General features: G+C 55.3%; 2 protein-coding genes across 2 annotated transcripts in view; one reads left to right on the top strand and one right to left on the bottom strand.

Annotated features, from left to right (window-relative positions):
* The window catches only part of PNPO (pyridoxamine 5'-phosphate oxidase), a 6602-nt gene extending 283 nt beyond the window's left edge, over positions 1 to 6319 (top strand). Inside the window, exons 2-7 of the mRNA XM_034756147.1 lie at positions 1678 to 1802; positions 2322 to 2421; positions 3062 to 3115; positions 4160 to 4288; positions 4492 to 4562; positions 5212 to 6319. Of these exons, the coding sequence (XP_034612038.1) occupies positions 1678 to 1802; positions 2322 to 2421; positions 3062 to 3115; positions 4160 to 4288; positions 4492 to 4562; positions 5212 to 5377 (645 nt within the window). The 3' untranslated portion in view covers positions 5378 to 6319. The remainder of the gene's footprint in view (positions 1 to 1677; positions 1803 to 2321; positions 2422 to 3061; positions 3116 to 4159; positions 4289 to 4491; positions 4563 to 5211) is intronic.
* A 5310-nt stretch (positions 6320 to 11629) lies between these two features.
* PRR15L (proline rich 15 like) lies at positions 11630 to 18192 on the bottom strand. The gene is made up of 2 exons (XM_034755917.1): positions 17939 to 18192; positions 11630 to 13245 (listed from the first exon to the last, which is right to left on the bottom strand). The coding sequence occupies exon 2, from the start codon at positions 13215 to 13217 to the stop codon at positions 12906 to 12908; it is 312 nt and encodes a 103-aa protein (XP_034611808.1). The 5' UTR covers positions 13218 to 13245; positions 17939 to 18192; the 3' UTR covers positions 11630 to 12905.
* Positions 18193 to 19048: the final 856 nt, after the last annotated feature.

Below are 19048 nucleotides of genomic sequence, written 5' to 3'. Positions count from 1 at the left end.
GGGGGGGGGGCTGCAGGAGGGGTCTGGGGAGGGGCTACAGGGGGGTCCTGGGGGGAGGGGTCCTGGTGGGGGGGGGCTGCAGGAGGGGTCTGGGGAGGGGCTACAGGGGGGTCCCGGGGGGAGGGGTCCTGGTGGGGGGGACTACAGTGGGGGTTGGGGGGAGGGGTCCAGGTGGGGGGTCCTGGTGGGGGGGCTTGGTGGCGGAGGGGCATGTGGGTGCTACAGGAGGAGGGGATTTGAGAAGGGGGGGGTCCCGGTGAGGAAGGGGCAGTTGGGAGGGTTCTAGGGGGGGGCTCAAAGAGGGAGGTGAAGGGGGCGAGGAGGAGGAAGGAGAGGGATCAGAAATCTGTTCTTCCTCCCTCCCACAGGTGGGGTGCCCAATCACCCCTCCCCCACAGGTGCCCGGGCTGGCAGGTGAGCTGGTCTTTACCCTGCTGCCCCTTGAGGCATGATGCTCCCTCCCTTAGAGACTCCCCCAGATCCTGCCCTGCTCTTATCCAAAGGCTGGGTGGGGGGTCGTGGTGGGGATCACAGAAAAGCCCTGTGAGGGCCCTGTTCATCTCTAGGGGCCAGGGTGGGTTCCTTGCTCACAGCCACCCTGTGGCACTCGTCCATCAGGGGACAGCGCAGAGACCAGCAGTACAGCGGGGCTCAAAGAATGAGATGAGTTCCTGGAGCACAAGTCCATCAATGGTTATTAGCCAAGATGGTTAGAGACACAGCCCCATGCTCTGATTGTCCCTAACCTCTGTTTGCCAGAAGCTGGGAATGGGCGACAGGGGATGGATCACTTGATGATTCCCTGTTCTGTTCATTCCCTCTGGGGCACCTGGCATTGGCCACTGGCGGAAGACAGGACACTGGGCTAGATGGACCTTTGATATGATCCAGTATGGCCATTCTTATGTTACCCACAGGGCTGTGCCTGGCTTTAATAGCCCACCCTTCTAAGGACTTGGCTACACGAGAGAGTTATAGCGGTATAAGCTAAGGTGTGAATTTAGATTGTGGCTGTTCTGGTATAACCTCTTATTCGGGTTGAGAGGGCCTTTTGACAAGTTAGCGTATGTCAGTTGGGAAGGGTTAAAGTTAAACCAAAAAATCCCCCCATTTATTCCAGAATAAATGTATCCATGTGCGGGGCTACACCAGTATAATTAGTTTAACTGGTAAAACTTTCCCATAACCACCTGTGAGGGACCTAAATACAAATCTTAATTTACAGGGGAAACTGAGACACAGAGAGGCGAGAGGGTAAGGTCCTGCAGAGCTGGGACTAAAATCCAGGTCTCCTGACTCTCAGGTCCATGATTTAAGCTTCGAGACCAGCCTTTCCATTACTCAGCATGGGACAAGACAGCAGCTTCAGAGCTCAGCTGACCTAAAAAAATCAACAAGCAGTGAATGAAATAAAAAAACAGAGTGTTCTCCAGTAGCTAGAACAGAGAGATGCTCATTGTGTGACTTTAAGCAACGTGCCTCCTTTCAAATGTGGATAATCAGAGACCGTTCAGCGGGCCGGGAGTTGTGATGCTAAACTCCTGTGGGCTGGTTCCTGCAGCTACAGGGTTAGCAGGATTTGAGATGGTGTGGGGAAGCGAAGGATCCTGACAGTTGATGGGTGGTGGTGTAACACTCCAATTCTTCTGCTCCTCTCCCCGTTTCTGTCCTGTGCAGGCATTTGAGGAGAAACATCTCGCTTCCTTTGACCCGATTAAGCAGTTTGCCGTGTGGTTTGAAGAGGCCATGAAGTGCCCCTCAATCGGCGAAGCCAATGCTATGTGCCTGGCCACCTGTACCAGGTGGGCATTGCAAGGGAGTTGCTGGCCCAGAATCTCTCCTATCTGCGTCTTTGGGTGGCTTCCTTTGCTGCTTTCCTGCAGGGAGGTGCCCTACCAGCTTGCGTATCCTGGGCTGGGTAACCTGGCAAGTAGGGAAGCAGACAGCTTCCGGCATGTTTGTATGGCTAGTAAGGAGTGGATCCAGAGGCACAGTTATGTGTTGGAACAGGACTGGGGATTTGCCCGATTACACCAGACAGGGGACCCAGCCAGCCCATTATGCTGGCGCCAGCGGGGTCCAATCTCAAATGCTTTAGAGGAAGGCACAAAAGTCTGTAATGTGCAGCCTCCTATAATGAGGTACAGGGTGAGAGAGGGTGGTAAATTATCCTTCCTGATCTCAGCAATGCTCAATTCATGACCAGAAAGAAGAGGGTAGATTCCCTTCACCTTTGCCTGGGCAGGAGGGCAGTCTCTGGAATGTATTTCTGTATGTGCTTGTCCTTCTGTGTTGACTGGTGCATTTGTTCCCTGGCTCAGGGATGGGAGGCCCTCTGCCCGCATGGTGCTCCTGAAGGGGTTTAGCCAGAATGGCTTTCGATTCTTCACTAATCATGAGAGCCGGAAAGGAAAAGAGCTGGTGAGAGCTGCCTCATGGGTTACAGACCATGTTGTTCATGGATTTGTGTGGGGCATGTCACTGAGGGCTGGGTTGGTCACCTCTGATGGGGGTCGGCGGGGCGCCAGGAGGGAGGATCTTGGGGGACATAAGATGTTGACCAGCAAGCTGGTCAACTACCCACTGGCCTGTATTTTCCATGTCTGTACGGGCACCCGAACTTTGCTCAGATGAGGGGCAGGACGCCGACTTGCCAGGTGCTCAAGGTCTGCACCAGGCTTACATCAAATCAAGTGGACAGCAGCTGCCTCTCTCCTTCGATATAGAAGAGCAGCCCACAGATACACCTCAGGGACCAAAGTGCCTTGGGCTATGTTGATCCCAGGTGTGGGGATCAGAGAGTGGGAGGGAGATATCTCCTTGGGCCCCGCTCCACTCCCCATCCTGATTTGATCAAGGTGATGCATGGCATGTTGGCACCTCCCCATGGGCTGTGTTGGCTTAGTCTGTCGTGTGCTCTCCCAAGTCCCAAACCCTTGAGCAGAGTCTGAGCTAGGAGAGGTGGGTAATTTCTCTAGCTTTTAAGACGTGACACGTTACCCAATTGATGAAAGTCCTTTGTTTTGTGGTTTTTATTCCCCCCCGCCTCCCCGCTCTGCAGGACTCCAATCCTTTTGCCTCGGTCGTCTTTTACTGGGAGCCACTTAATCGCCAGGTGAGTTGTGCCTTCTGATCCCGACCAAGGGGAGGAAGCGGCATGGGGATAGGCTCAGCACCCTGCATGCAGTATCAGAGTTACTGGTGAGGCCTGTTTGGGCGAAGTGCTAGAGGAGATGGCAGATGCAGTCTGTGTCCGAGCCACGCTGGTCTCTCTCACTCTCAAAGCGCAGGAAGCAGCACTGAGCAGAGACCCTCTGTTTGCTCATCTTGGGCTGGGGAGGCTTCTTAAAAGCTCAAAAACCGCTTCACACCAGATGGGACGGGTGACTGGAATCTGTAACTTACTCAGCTCCTTGGGGGCTGCGACTTTGACAGCTTGAGGTATTCTCACCGTGCTGGACTAGCTGCTAGGTTATGAACTGCACTTACAGAGAACGCTCACACACCACTGACTGCAGCTGCCTCTGGGATGGAAGTTTAACAACCCTCAGCAACACTGCACAATAGTTCTTAGAAGGGGAATTGAAGAATAACGCCAAGAAGTGAGTCTATTGACTTGAAACTGCAGGGTGATTTAGGTCAGCAAAATATAATTACCGGAGTCGGAGACTGTTTCTCAGCTACGTACCAGAGAAAAAAGGGAGGGAGCGGCAGGTTTCTTATGAGGGAAGGAAATCTGGATCTGTAACAATGGACAGTGGGCAGAGGCACTGAAACCAACTGAGTTCTAAATGGATCTCGGGTGGGTTCTCTAGACCTTCTTCCCAATTGACTCTGCCTGAGGTGAGGGCTGGTGAGTTGGCTGCCTTTCGGGGAGCTAGTTCTGGAGGGGAGTTAGAGCTCTTTCTACCCTGCAGGATGTGGTGGTGATTCAAACCGCCTCATCCCCATCTCACACCGGGGTTGGTGATCACCTGGTATAACAGCAGGGGACGGAGTCAGCACTTGACATTTGGCAAATCCGCAGAGGGAGGATAGCCTGATGCCCCACCCTGGATCCTAATCTTGTTGGCAAAATTAAGTTGGTCTCCTTCTGGCCCCTGGCGGGAGTGTGCCCACCTTCCTGGGGCCAGGTCCCATCTCGCTGTGGCTGTTGCAGGTGCGTCTCGAGGGCTCTGTGGAGAGACTCCCGGAGGAGGAATCGGAGCACTACTTCCACTCCCGGCCCCGAAGCAGCCAGATCGGGGCGGTTGTGAGTCGCCAGAGCACTGTGATTCCCGACAGGGAGGTGAGGCGCAGTGGGACTCGAGGGTGGGGTGGATTGTGCTGGATTCCGGCCCCTTGGGTGTCTCAGAGCTTGTTCCCTTGCTGTGTGTCCCAGTGCATCTTCTTTCCTACCAGGGGCAGTGAGGGCCCCAGGCCATGCGTTTTGCACGCGTGCTCCACGGCAGGAAGCCCCAGGCCTTCAGACTGTCTCCCTTTCCCTTGCAGTATTTAAGGAAGAAAAACACAGAGCTGGAAGAGCTGTACCGGGAGGGAACCGTGCCAAAGCCTGCGTACTGGTGAGTGGTGCTTAGTGGGGAAAACCTGCTTTTGTGTAAGTTAGGCCTGGTCTTCCACTCTCTCCCTTGGTGTCCCTTCCCATTCCTCCACTACACCTCCGAGTGCCTCAGCTGTGGCTATTAGAAACTGGGGAGATGTTGGTCTTAAAACGGCCAGAAGATCTCGGTAGAGATGGACAGACAGCACTTAGGTTTAATCTTTCCAAGGGGTGGTACCTCTCCGTAGTGCTGCTGCTTCCCCCTCCGCCAAGTGCCACCCTGCAGCATCAATGTTAGATTTAGATTGAAGGCCAGGGACAGGGCTTGAACCTAAAGCTTTCATGCAGCTAAGTACCGGCTCCTGACAAAGCCTGGATTTACTTAAAGGACGCTTCGGGAATCAGTCACGGTTGAGCTTGACCTGCTTCTGAGCTGTTCCCTGCAAGAAGATGCAGAGCCCATCCCAGAGCAGCGAGCATCATTGGGCTTGACGTGGTTGTGTGCGGATGCCTCACGTCCTTTTTAGGTGCCCACAGGCCGTCGTGATATGTGCTGCGTAAAAGCTTAGCTCCATCCGCTTCGTCGTAGGGATCTTCGTGGTCCTCCTTGGCTTTGGATGAAGGCTGCTGCTGTGCATGGGCGCCTCTAACAGCATCTGTTTTTCCCTCAGGGGGGGATACATCCTGAAACCAGACGTTGTGGAGTTCTGGCAGGGCCAAACCAACCGCTTACATGACCGCATCGTCTTCCGGCGCCTCCGGGACGCCGCTGCCCCCACGGGACTCATGACACGCAAGGGAGAGGGGAACTGGGTGTATGAGAGGCTTGCCCCTTGAAGGCCAAGAGCGAGATCATTTCACACAGGGACCTGGGATATTTTCAATACCCTTCTGCCACCCCCCACCCCACCCCTTACCCAGGAGCTGCGGAGGATGGGGTACGGCCCCCTTGCTCCTGCACTTCACAGGGCAACTGTCTTAACTTTTACAAAACCAGGCAATATTTGGGGGGGCTCAGAGGTGCCAGATTGGCAGCCCTGGAGACTGAAGCCCTCCATCTATCCCAGTGGGAGCTTCCCCTGCCAAGGCGTGTCTGCCCTGACGTAAAGGGGCAACTCTAGGCCTGGGGTCAGTTCAGTCTCCATAGCTCATCTGATCCTTGGCACCTCTGCTGAGGCTGCCGATGAAGCATGTGTCTATGGGGGCAGTTAGTGCCAACTGTGTCATTTGGATGCTGCTTCACGGGGAATTAAGCTGAGACCCGCCAAACTCATTTCACAGAGAGGCCATTGGCTAGTGAGTCTCTCGGACCTCTTGTTGGTTATCTGGACCACCTACCAAGGGGGTGGCTGAGACAAAACCACAGGCAGGCTGGCTCTCCTGGACAGCCTCCCTGTAAGTGCCTCCTGCCTGAGGGCCCCCCTGTTTTAACCTGCCAGTCCTCAAGCGCCAACGTGACATGGGGAGCAGACGTGTTGTGTGCGCGTTAGCTGTAATTGGGTGTTTAATTTTGTCCAGTGCTGCTTTGAGTGCAATAACGTAACCGATTCTGGATGCAGGCAGAGCAATCATGTTGTTGGTAATGTCTGTGGCTGTGATATCTGTATAATCTCTCTGTATAAGGATGTTCTCCTGCCAGACTCCAGCCTGGGGGCTGTGCCTCCGGGCTTAGAGCTGTTTTTATCAGTGCTGGTGTGTAGAGTCTCCCTAAATGTATAAACTCACAAATAAAGTCCAAGCTGCCGAGTGGAGCTGGAAGGGGATTTGGTTTACTATTAACTTGTGTGTTGCAGTTTTTAAAGGGGAAACAACATGCCTACTTGGGGGAGGGACGGGTTTGTATTCTTCTGTCTGTCCAGCAGGAGGAGCTGCGTTTGTTTTTCAATCTCTCCCCCTGGCAAGCAAGCGGTGCCAGGGGCCTTAACCCCCAGCAGGGGGAGCTGGTCTCCCGGCCGCGGAGCAGAAATTTGTCCGGAATGTGTGTGTTCCCTGCGTTTGCTCTCGCTTTCTTGGGTTGCGTCCCAGTGAAACTGCAGCCTGATAACCTCTGCCCTCTCCCGGCTCCTTGCGCGAGTTTGCACCCTTAGTCATTTGCTTCCTCCCCAGCCAATCGGGGTCCGGGTCTGTTGGCTGTTTCACTTGTGGTGGCAGGATTCCCATGCAGCAGGGGGAGTGACCAACCGCAGGCCCTAAGCACTTTCTTTGCTCTTAGCCTAGGGCTCTCCCTTAGCCCCAGGCCTGCCTGTCCCCCTCCCTCCTTTGCCACCTCATCGCTGCGTAAGAGCAAAATCAAAATCCAGGGCCTGCAGTGGGGAAGCGCCCTCCTGTCTCCCAGTCCCGCTTTTATCCACTAGAAACACTTGTGACCAATGAGCCTCTCTCCCTGTGGGGCTTGTTTTAGGAAGGATCTGTTCCTTTGCCACGCGGGAGAGACAATGAGCTGCAAGCGAAGTACAGAACTCCCATTCCCCTGCGCGGGGGCTTTCGTGATTGTCCGTGTCTGGGTTTCTTGCCTGGCTGCGGGCGGAAGCAGGTCTGCTCTGCTATAGCAATTGCCCCCTTGTGCTGGGAGCAGTGAGGGGTAAGCGGCAGCCTCCTGTAGCCCTTTCTCCTGGCGTATGGAAGGGAGGGATGGTGGGCGGGAGAGGGGAGAAACAGGTGCATCAGCCGTCCTGCCGTGAGTGCCTCCATCAGCCTTTGTCTGGCTGCACGGCTAATCAGGGTGTCGCTCTTTCAGCTGCAGGCGTGGCAGCCTGGCTGAGCCGATCCCCCATGAACTATAGGTGCCCGGTACCTTTAACCGAAGGGATGGGTGTGTTACGTAGCCTCTAACCGCTCGCACAGCCCTCATGGGAGCCCCCCCGGCTGCAGACTTGAGGGAGAGCTGCAAAAGTTGCGTGGCTCTCATCAAAATACAGCTCCTCTTCAAACCTCCCCCCCCCCAGTAAGCTAAAATAGCTAAAGCCAGACCAGTCACAAGGCAGCTGTCCCTCCTGCTGCCCTTTTCCGCTTACATTTGGTGTGCACGAATGCCCTCGCGTCTAGTGCATGCCGCCTGCTCCGTTGACAGACGGGCAGTGTTTCCAGTCCAGCATCTGCTGCTGTCCTGAACTCATTTGTCTTGCAGGGGGGTGGGGTGGGGGGTTCACCTGCCTGGGATTCCCTTAGGGGTGCAGTGGGTTGTAATGGAGTGCCAGGCTGGCCAGTTGTTTTGCTGGGAGGCTCGGGGAATCAGGTGTACCCCAAGTAGGTTTCACACTCAGCAGACATTTGCATAGGCGTAATGGTTCGTATTCAAATGAAGGTTTGACGCTGCAGCTGATCTCTGAATGCCTGAGGGGAGTAGTGCCGATGAGGGAAAGCTGAGGAGAAGGGGGACCCCTAAATTCTGATGCAGATGGGGGGGGGAGGGCAGGATTGTCAGCCTAGAATAAATTCTGAGGGTGTCTCTGGCTGCAGCAATGGGAAGTGCTTGGGAGGGGTCGCAGGTTGGCTCTGAGCAGCAGGGAAGCGTGACCCCAAAGCTGATCTCTGCAGGAGAGGGGAGATCCCAGCTCCGTGTGAATGGGGGTGGAAAACCATCCAGCAACACTGGCTTGGGAGTGAGTCACTCTCCACACCCTCTGCTAACTAAACAGAGAGGAGTATTGCAGAGCCCGAGGGCTAGCTGTGTGCCCAGGGAGAAGGGCTGGGGACCGCACTGGGCTGTGGGAGTCCCAAGGGCAGAGGTTGTATCCAACACAGCTCTGGTTTCCAATACAGGCCAAATAGCTGTGAGCTGCCTCCACCCCTCCTGGGCTGTTTCACAACGAAACTAGCAAATGACAGGGAGATAAAGTGTCTGTTGCTACCAGCTGTTGCAGTGGTTGCCATGGCATCTTCTGCCTGACATGGCTTGAGGTTGTAAGTACTTTGAACCTTCCATAGCCCCTGTCCAAGGGGATCTCACGACATTTCACGTACGGGTGAGCTCCATTTCACCGAGAGGTGAAAAGACTTGCACGATGGAATCCTGACACCCCCCTGCCGTAATCGCCACTCTTGTGCCAGAGCTGGGATTAGAGTCCAGAGGTCCTGACTCGCGGTTCCCTGCTCTAACCACTGGGCCACAGCTGGTTTTGGTTCTAGGTGGAGCCCACAGTTCGCTCTCTTGCAGTCTCCCCTTTGCGAAGGTGCAGGTCCGTTTTCCTCTGGCCCTTTGGCGTGTGGCCTAGAAGCTGCTGGAGCAGGTGACCAGGAGGCAGGATCCTTGTGTGCTATTCACAGCTCTGCCACTGACTCACCATGTGCCCTTGGAGCAGTCCCCGCTCTGCAGGCAGAAGTTCAGCCATCCATAAAATTGCGACAGCGCTTGCCTGCTTGGCGGGGGGAGAGTCAGGGAGCGTCTGTGAAGCCGCTTTGAAGAGGGAAAGGGTCAGATCACTGATGTTTGGGTTTTAAATACTAAGCAAAACTCTGGCCAGCCTTTTCCGTTGCCTCTGTCCTAGTCGCCGATCAGAAATGGAATCTGCTTATGTCCGTTTCTGGAAGAGGAAGGATGACCCAGTGGTTAGGCCGCTATCCCGGGCAGTAGGGCACCTGCATATTCAGCTCCTTGCGCTGCCCCAGACTGCCTGGGTGATCTTGGGAAAGTCACTTGGGCCCAGATCCTCAGTTCTTTAGGCACCTAACTCCCAGATCACAGTAGCAGCACGTGGATGAATGAACTCGAGCAAGGAACTCCCCCCAAATCCAGAACCTCTCCTAAAGGAGCAGTAGCAGACAGCCGCTGCTTGGCTGTGCCGCTCCCCATATTCGCATGGCAGTGTTTAGGAGCCCCCGTCTTGGACCGGGCCTCTGTTGTGAGAACTTCTGTACAACCACGTTAAGCTGACAGCTCCGCTGCTTCCTGCCGAATTATTTCCTCTCCCAGGCTTTCCCGAGTGCTCTAACAAGACATGAGCCATGTGATCCTGTTAAATAGAAGATTAAGTGACACGAATATTTTCCCCCTCCCTTGCAGCTTTTCCATTGTCAGTGTAGAGCCGCTGTACCTGGTACACAGCTGAATGTAAGCTGGGCTGTCAGGCTGAGGACAGCCAGGGTAGCTGCGGCGAATCTGACGACGGGGGAAATAGACCAGGATTTTCTACTCTCAGGGACTAATTACAAAGGTGAGTAAATTCCCAGCCTTCACATCTGCCTCTGATGGGCAGCAGCTTGAATTTTGCTTTAAAGCAGGGTTGCAAATGCCCAGATGCTGCGGTATGGGCTGCCGTGTAAACAGATCTGTAGCTGCCTACTGCCTTTCCGTCTCCATCCCCAGCGGTCTTAGCCAATAGTTACATCCTTCTTCCTCTCCACCCACCTGTTCGAGGAGCTGTGGTGCTCACTGATCACTTGTCTGGGACAAAGAACACCTTGTGTTCTGCAGAATTCTTCCCCTGTTTATTTTGGTAACAAACTATAAGGGTGGAGGCTGCTGGGGAACACAATATCCCTGGGTTATCTACGGGCTGTGTGTTTGTGGAGTGACTAATTATTCGGGTGGGGGGTGTCTGAATCAAAGCTGGTGGGATAATATGGCCTTTGTAATAACTGGAAGGTCACTACTTCCTTTCCTTTCGGCTTCAGGCTCAGCCACTCCCTGCTAATAAACAGAAAATCTTTTGGAGCATCCCTGTGAAACTATTTGTGTTGATCACAATGCTCAGGCAAGGAGGGGCCCAACCCGATTCACCTCGCCCCCTGTCTGCTGGGGCAGCAGGTTTGACTCCTGGCAGCAGGAGATGCGGTGGGGGGAAGGCCCTACTGGGCACCGGTAACATGAGGGAGCGACAGGGCTGGGTGTGCGGGAGTATGGCTTTCGCTGGAATGGTGTGTCTGAATGCATTCCTCTGAAGCGGTGCACCCTCGTTCTAGAGCACTTCCCACATGGCCCTGGAGCTCCCCCGGTACGTCTACATGCACGCTTCACCACAAGAGCGAGAGTCCTGAAAATAGCATTCCAGAGACTCAACAGTGGCACCAGTGAGGCCCTGAAGTGGGGTGACCAGATGTCCCTGTTTTATAGGGACAGTCCTGATATTTGGGGCATTGTCTTCTATAGATGCCTATTACCCCCCACCCCATCCCGATTTTTCACACTTGCTGTCTGGTCAAACCTACCCTGAAGACTCATCACCTACAGCTAGGTGCAGGGAGACACCACCTCCCTTAATTTAGGGGGAGGGATAGCTCAGTGGGTTGAGCATCGGCCTGCTAAACCCAGGGTTGTGAGTTCAGTCCTTGAGGGGACCACTTAGGGATCTGGGGCAAAATCAGTACTTGGTCCTGCTAGTGAAGGCAGGGGGCTGGACTCAATGACCCTTCAGGGTCCCTTCCAGTTCTACAAGATAGGCTATCTCCATTAATTTTTTTATAGATACAGTATCACCTGCCCCCTTGTCCAGTGGTAGAGGGTGAGGGTCCCTCGATCTTGCCAAGCAGAACAGTTTTCAGTCTGATCCAAGCCCTGGGGTGTTTTCACAGATCAACCACTGAGCTCCCTTTGTTTTCAGGTTTGTTTATTAACAAAGAACATCTACAAACACTTACAAAAGATGCGTCTTCAAAAAACAAAATCAGTGTCAGGCTCCGGATATGAACCCTAACTATGAGCTACAAGCGTGTTTTGTCTCTTAAGGGTGCAAGGTGTTACCCCCCCCATAAGCCACCGCAACTGCCCTACACTTTGCGTACGGTGGCCAAACCTCACTCTCACCAGCATGGGGAACGGGTCACCTTTTAACTGCCCACCCCATGAATTAGTGACTCTGAACATGAAGAAAGCACCAGCCAGGAAGATCGAGGCCTTTAAAGTAGCAGCAGCAAAACGGCCCTTGGAAATTAAAAGGCCCAGCAAACTTTTCCTTTTGTAACCCGGAGGGGGGGAATTCTGCATCATTGCAACAGGCGCTTCGGCCAGAAACAACGTGAATTCAGCAGCTGCTCCTGTGCACAAAGTTCAGCAAAACATGCGCGTTTTATGAGTGCAAAATGGCTTGATGAGTGAGTTATTAGAATCTCTGCTGCTAAAGTCCACCTGGGCTGCCAGGTATGTGTGGCTGGTAGCCACTCAGAGGCAGATGAATGCAGTTAACCAATAACCTTGAATTGAAGTTACTGGGAACATTAGCGTGTCCTTCAGCATTTTTCACCCGTGCAGAAGGAAACTTAAAAGGGAGATTATGGTCAGAAAGCTGACTCAAAAGATGGCCCCTTACTGCTCATAGCAGGAAACCGAGGCATAGTCCAGGTTTTCTCATTCCCGGTGCTCCCGTGCTAATCACTAGACTGTCTGGCTTCTCCTCTTAGAGAGTCACTCTGGCAGGCTCCAGCTGGTTTCTACATCAGCCAGTGCCCAGCAGTGAGAGAAAGTGGTCAAAGAAAATAAGCTCTCAGGCCCGTAACCCCGTTCCAAAGCCCCCAGACCCCCCACCCGATTGGCAGCAGTTTTTCCTATCCGTGGAATCTTTCGTTCTCTTACCCCAGTGCCCCCTGCTGGCTGGAAGATCAGATCTACTCAAATGTTGTTCTTTAGTAGCCAGAGGCCAAGAGAGGCTATTGCTACAGCTAAGGGTGGTTCTCCTTTAGCTCAACTGGTTGAGTGCTGTTATCCAGGACATGAAGATCACGGGTTCGATTCCTAATTCTGCCTTGAGTGGTGTAGTTCAGCTGGTGACTACCTGTGGCCAAGTTTTTCTCTTTCCCAGGCCAGGGACGAATCTCTGTGGTATTAAAAGGTGCAACTCTGTCTCCCAGCCAATCTTCTGTTTACCTTTCCTGTGTTGGTGGGTGCGGACAGAGCGGAGGCGAGTTGCTGGGAAATCCCCCAGGGCTGAGCTAGATGAAGTTCCTAGCCCTTCTCAGCCATCTTCTAGGTGCAGTGGTAGAACAGGGTGGATGAGAATGAACCGGCTCCTCCCATCCCATGGCCCCCTGCATCGACCGCTGGCTCTAGCCGCGGGCCCTTGGGCACCACTGAGGGTGTTTGCAAGAGGCCTCTGAGCTACTCTGGGTTTGACTCCTCCCCACCTCCAAAGCTTTAGAGCAAGACCTGGACACCTCCAGCTCGTGACAATCCCCCAGTGGCATTTATTTTAAATATGATGATTTGTATTAAATAAAAAGTATCGAGTCCTTTCTCCTTCGCGAGTGCACGTCAGGACCGAAAGTCTTTGAAATCTACAGCGGGGTGGCCCCTGCCCCCTCGTTACTTCATTTGCGGAGAGAACAGAATTGACATCTAGGCTGGCTCTGAGTTGTGACGGGTCCAGGCGCGAGGGCCTCAGGGCGTTGGTCCCACCCTGCAGCGCTTTCCCCCCAATGCCTGCTTTCCCCTGCCTCACTTCTCCTCCCGCTCGCCATCGGCGAAGAGGTTGGGGTTTTCAGCCAGCGTGGCTCGCACTTTCTTCTTCTCCTTGAAGCGCCCGGAGTTGGAGACCTTGACGTGTTTGCCTTTTGTGTTCTTATCCACGATCTTCTCCAGCCGGGCGTTGAATTCACTCTCGGCGCCACCGTTGCTCCCTGCCTCTGTCCGTGTGGCCTCCTGGTGGTTCTCGTTGGCATAGATGTCTGGGCTCTCGTACAGGACCTTGGGGGTGGATTTCTTCTTCCGCAGGAAGGTGAGCTTCCACCAGCTGTTGGTCTCTGCCATGGTGGTTTCTGGTGGCAGAGGAATGTGTCTCTAGAGAGAAGGCAGATAGGTTAGCAGACCCGTTACCTAGGGTTTGCTGTTTGTCTGGACAATCGGATCAATTTTATACCATGCCCTCCCTTGGAACGGAGATGAGAACCCTGGATCTTCAACTCCAAAACCACAACTGTGCTAAGGGAGAGCTCCTTCAGATGGCGGAGTAAGGACAGGTCCCTTTTCTACCCTGTGGGCTGATCATTAGAGGGCAGCATTGCTTGCCCACACAAACCAATACATTCCATTGTCCATCCCCATTCTGCGCCATCTGATTTGTCTCCACTTTTCCCGTCCCCTTTCATGGGCGTGGGTCAGCGTGACCATCCCCCTGCTGGTTGGGATTCCCTTCAGAGCCCATTGCCCCCCAGGGAGAGGGCCATTCCATTTCCCCCCCCCCCCCCCCCGCCCCAAGGACCAACGCTGCCAACAAGAGAGGAGGAGCAGGCATCCCCCGTGCGGTTGTTTCTGAAGAAGCTGCTGCAGCGGTTGCTGTGGGGGAAACTCACGGCTCAAAACTCAGTCAAGTCTCAGCAAGGCCTCTGCTGAGACCAAGGTCAAAGGAGCGGTGGCCCCCGCAGCTATCGCTTTGTGGTGCTGTGTTTGCAGCCTCGACTCACTGCAACGTGACAACGCAGCCTGGTGCAGCGAGCCTTTGGCGCCCGCCGCGGGCGCTATTCATTTGCAAGATGCTAGGGCACTAGCTTTGGAGGCGGGAGGCCTGGGGAGGGTTCCTACTCCCGGCTGAGCCGCTGATCTACCGTGGGACATTGGGCCATGTCACTACCCCTGTCTGTGCCTCTTGTTCCTCTCTGGTGCTTGTCTGGTCTACTTAAATATCCGAGCGGGGACTCTCTTGCGATGTGTTTGCACAGTGCCTGGCACAATGGAGCCCTGATCTTGCCTGGGGCCTACAACCACTATTGCGTCAAAGAGCCGACTCCAACCCATTTATCTTTGCCCACATCAGTGTATGTTCTCCTTGCTACTTTTCTCCCCCTCTCTCCCCATGGTAATTCTTTGCTACTCCCCATCTTAATCTGACAGAAAAGGCTGTGGGGCCACGGCCCAGCTCTTATCCTGTCTTACCCTGCCTAAGCGTGCTCCCAATAATCAGAAAATCCAGTTGACTCATTCTGCTGAACTGGAACGAGGAGTCCGGTGGCACCTTAAAGACGAACAGATTTATTTGGGCATCAGCTTTCGTGGGTAAAAAACCCACTTCTGCAGAGCTGGACTCCTCATTGGTTTTGTGGATACCGACACGGCTACCCCTCTGATACTTGGCTCTATTGAACGGGGCCATCTCTGGGGCCCGTAGGCATTTTGGCCATATGCAAGACCTAATCCTGCAGCCCCGAGGTAAAACTTACTCTGTGCCTTTGGAAATTTGGCCAGAGTAAAGCTGAACCGTTTCCTATTCATCCCCATTTTACAGATGGGGAAACTGAGTCACAGCCAAGTGACTTGCCCCAAGGGTAGCGCCAGAGATAGAATCCAGCACTCCTGACGCTGCAGTCAGCACTCCTGCTCTAAGTTTCAAGTCCTTGGTTTCCACCCTGCCTCTTTCCTGGACGGCAACAGCCTCCGGCATGATCCCATCTGGGTGTTTGCTGAAGGCGTATCTCACCCTTTGATCGCTCCCTCCAGCTGTTTGTACAGAAACATTCAATCACTCTATAACCAGCGTGGCAGCTGGGAGGGGGAAGGAGGTGGGGGGGGAGGTCAGTCCCTCATGGGGTGTCCCGTACACAGGCACATCAGCACTGCCTGACCTAGAGCGACAGCCGAGCTCTTGAAGACACTCAGCAATATACCGGAGTGAGTTGGAAAAACCTCACATGGGCACAGCTGGGCGGCCTCCCCTGGGTCGGTCTGTCCATTTGTGTAGCCAGGGGAGGTTAAGAAAAACTGGCCCGCTCCGTGGAGTCTCCCCGATCAGTCCGTAGCAGGCTGACTGCCAAGGAAGGGGTACGGCACTGGGTTCATTAGCTGTGGAAAAGGCCTGTTTGATCACTGAGTCCGTTCGCCACTGCCCTGCAGAACAGCCCCCGCCAGTAGAGGCAGTTTGGTTGTAGGGGCTGTGGGTCAGAGTCACCCCACTGGAGAGCCACAGCCGTTCTGTTGGCGTTGGCACAGCTCACCTGGATTTGTCTTTATGTAACCGATAGAAACTTGGGCCTAGTCCCCAAAGGGTTCATCCTAGTGTTGGAAGCAGTGTGAATGACGGACAGGGTGTTTTGCCCTTCAGGCGCTTGGCTCTGCGGGGGCCCCTCTCCGATTCCGGAGTGAACTTCGGACAGCCGGTGGGGCTACGTCACCGTTTGGGAGCGGAGGGCCGGGAGAAGGGCGAGGTGGGAGGGTGTGTGTGGGGGGGGCGCTGAGGATAAATGTCAGACTCAGGTCCCCTGCGTCAGGATGAGGTCGGAACCCTGGGATAGGTTCAAGGACGCTCCCCCACTGTAGCACGGTCCCTTTCCCAGCACAGAGCCCGATCGCTCCTTTGCAGCTTGGACCCGTTCACACCCTCCACTCCAAGCCGGAGAGCAAGGGAGGGTGCTCTGTTGCCATCTTGGTGAGATGCTGCCTCGAGAACACCCCCTACAGAGCTGCTGTGCCCCCTCTCAGCCCGGTGCTGAGCCCTTACCACCCACAGTGCCGTTTGATTGTCTGTCTGAGCACCCGTCTGGCACCCGTCTGCACAGACACTCCTGTGCGGACATACATGCACCTGCTGAGAATTCAGTGCATGCATCCGTCGCATGGCTGTACATCCACCTGCTAACAGACCCACAGAGATCCCTGGGTACGTGCAAACAGCGGCCGGCACAGTCCCAGAAAGACACGTACACACACACACACACACGCCTGCACGCACAAGCAGCATAAACGTGCAAGGAAAATTCCCATGTAAGAAATGAGCCCGGTCGCCAAAGCCCAGTCAACGTCACCCTGGCCCTGAAATCCAGTGGGTCTCTCTGGGGAAATGGAACCCACGGTCACATGCAGGGACCTCCTGTACTGAGGGAGGGGAGAGGGCACGGTGAGGTTGCCAGAGGATGTGGCCAGCCTGGTTGGCTAGGAATTCTCTGGGCTTCCCGGCTCAGCTGTCCTCTTGCCTCCTGAGCACAGCCTGCCTGAGACAGGCCCGAGCCCCCACGGGTGCTGTTAGCCTGCGGGGGTGCATTTCCCCTCGCCAGCCCTGTGACTGAGGGGTGGAGTTCCTGCAAGCTGGGAGGTCGGTGTTACATCAGCTGGAGGGGGGGGGGGGATTTCAGCACAGGCAGGCTTCTGGGGTGGGGGGTGGCGAGGGCACATCCCGTGAGAAGTAGCAGTAACCTTGGGCCAAGTCCATCAAATATTTCATCAAGTTAAACATTTATAGCTCGGGCAGAATAGCAGAGCCCAGGCAGGGGTATGTGGGGGGGGGGGTCAGTCCCTCATGCCTGGTGGGGAAGGTTGCCAGTGTCTGAGATCTCTGCCCTCTGGATCCCCCCGATTACCCCTCCCCCCGTATTCACTCTCTCTGTGCCCTGAGTGGCCCGTTTCCTCTGCAGATGGCATGAGAGACTCTTCTCCATACAGCGCTTCCTGGGGCCCTGTGAAATGAGACCCCTCTCCTGCTGTTACCTACCCGCTAAGCAACCCTCCTAAATTCCCACTGGCCACCCCAAAACCCACGCAGCCCTGCCCCACACAGGCGATTCCCATGGAGGGAGCTGCCGCGGGGCGTCCAGTCGCTTTCATATGTCAGTGACCCACTGGGGGTGGGGGAGCCCCTTGCCATCTGTAGCCGGTGTTTGCATGTGACGGGGGCAGCCCTGGCGAAGGCGGGGGGGGCTGGTATAACCCTTCAGGAGCTGCAAATGGCCAGCATCTCTACACCCACCTCCCACCGCCCCTTAGCATTCGTTTGGCTGCCAAGGGTTAAGCTAAAAGCCCATTTTGCATGGAACAAACGCTGTATCCCCCCTCCATTGGCGCTGCCGCCATTCGTTCTGTCCCGGAGAGACCCCAGAGATGCTTCAGCAGGTCTAGTCAGGGATGAATTGGGCTAGTGGGTTGGTAGGCACCAGCTGTCTGTTCCACCAGGGAAGGCTGAAGCTTGACCAAAAAAGCGTCCCGTGAAAGGTGCTGGGTTGATGGCCCTTGATAGCCACCGATCCGGGCTAGCCAGGGGAAAGGCAAGGTAACCATCCCCCCAAAACGCCCCCTCGGCATGCGCCTACATCTCCATGGCTAAGAGGAGTTGAGTCTCCCTGGCCCATTGACTCCTGGACCTCTCTGCTGAGATGGCACCATGAGATCCAAACAAATGCCCCTTATACACGCCCCCCCCATTCCCCCATTTCGCTCACTGCCAGCCTGGGCTTGGGGTAACGGGCCCCACTTGAGGGGAAAGGCTCCAACTCCCATTCCCGACCCCCCAAGCCGCCCAGATCGCCCCTGGATCACGGTCAAACCTGGCCGGTTACAAAGAGCGGCCAAGCTACCCACCTCCTGAAGCCGGCTTCAGACCCGACCCTGTCAGGGGCTGTGTGCCCCTCAACTTCCCCAGAGCGGACGGCGCTCGGCACCAGGTTGGCCTGTCCTCGGCAGTACTGATCAATGAAACATTCATGGGTCTGGGCTCAGGTTTCCCTCTCCTGCCCCCCCCCCCATCCCCGAAAACACCCAGGCCAACATACCTGCTTCGATTCAGTCCCTTGCTGGGTGCGTTCTGCTCCCCGGGGAGCACTCAGTGGCAGGAGAGAAGGGACCGAGGGCCGGGATAGCTCCGGGGCGCTATTGCCAACTGAGGGGCCGGCAGGCTGAGCTGTGCCAGGAGAGGGTGGGGGCAGCGGCTGTCACATCTCAGGTGCATGCGGAGGCAGGTGCAGGGGTGCTGCTGTTCTACCTGTTGCTCCCTTTCGCTCTGTGTCAAGGTTAACCTGAGATCCAGCCACTCCTGCCTAAGTAAACAGTAGCAGAGGTTGGGCTAGGGGAGCTCTGAATATTCATGACAGGGGAAACCCGATCTGGACGGCTGGTGCCACTGGCGTCCTACAGGCAGCTCAGGTTGCGCTCACCTGGGGCATGGGGAAAGGAAGGGGCAGGGGCTTCTCCAGAGTAGGGCTCCCACGGGGAGGGTCTCGAGGTGGCCTGACACCCTGGTGCTTGGGCAGCCAAGGGTTAAAGCGGCTGGTGCCATTTGCCTAGCAGGATATTGTATTTTCGCTATTCTTTCCTTCTGAAGGATTAGTCGAAACTAGACTCTGGCTAAACTGGTTGCCAGACCGGTTCCTCTTTCTGCGCCTCTTGGCCTCGGTCCTTCCTCCATCTTTGCTTTCCTCTGCAGCCTGCCCCCGGCTCGGCACCCGCCCGCACCAGCCTCATCGCGCTCCTGTTTCCCCCCTTGCTCTGCTGCCATGGGTCCGTCTCCGCGGGGACAACATCAGAGTAATGGAACCCTAAAAATCCTACTGTCACGGCCCCAGAGGCAGCAGGGCCCCGTTGCAATGTGCTGCGTTGTGGGTTAGGACTAGGCTAACACGGGACGCTCCTGCAAGCAGAAATTGTATCTATCTGAAGGGCCGCGTGTGCTGCCCTCAGCCGCCCCATACGTCCCTTGTCTGCAGTGGGGTTGCCTGGCTATAGCTGAGGGCAGAACGTGCTCTTTAAACTCTCCCCTTCGCCCAAAGCTCGGCTTCTGCTTTTTGTACAAACGATCCTGCTGGGATCCAGGGAAGGCGTGAAAGTGGGTCCAAAGCTGCCATGAATATCACCGCTTCCTCCCCCACAGGTGGATTGAACCAGCG

The sequence above is a fragment of the Trachemys scripta genome, chromosome 23 (assembly GCF_013100865.1).
Source record: "Trachemys scripta elegans isolate TJP31775 chromosome 23, CAS_Tse_1.0, whole genome shotgun sequence".
NCBI classification, from domain to species: Eukaryota; Metazoa; Chordata; order Testudines; family Emydidae; genus Trachemys; species Trachemys scripta.
This window is presented reverse-complemented; position numbering and strand designations above follow the sequence as displayed.

Coding starts and splice junctions, on each gene's coding strand:
- PRR15L (XM_034755917.1), bottom strand. CDS start 13,217: ATGGCAGAGACCAACAGCTGGTGGAAGCTCACCTTCCTGCGGAAGAAG.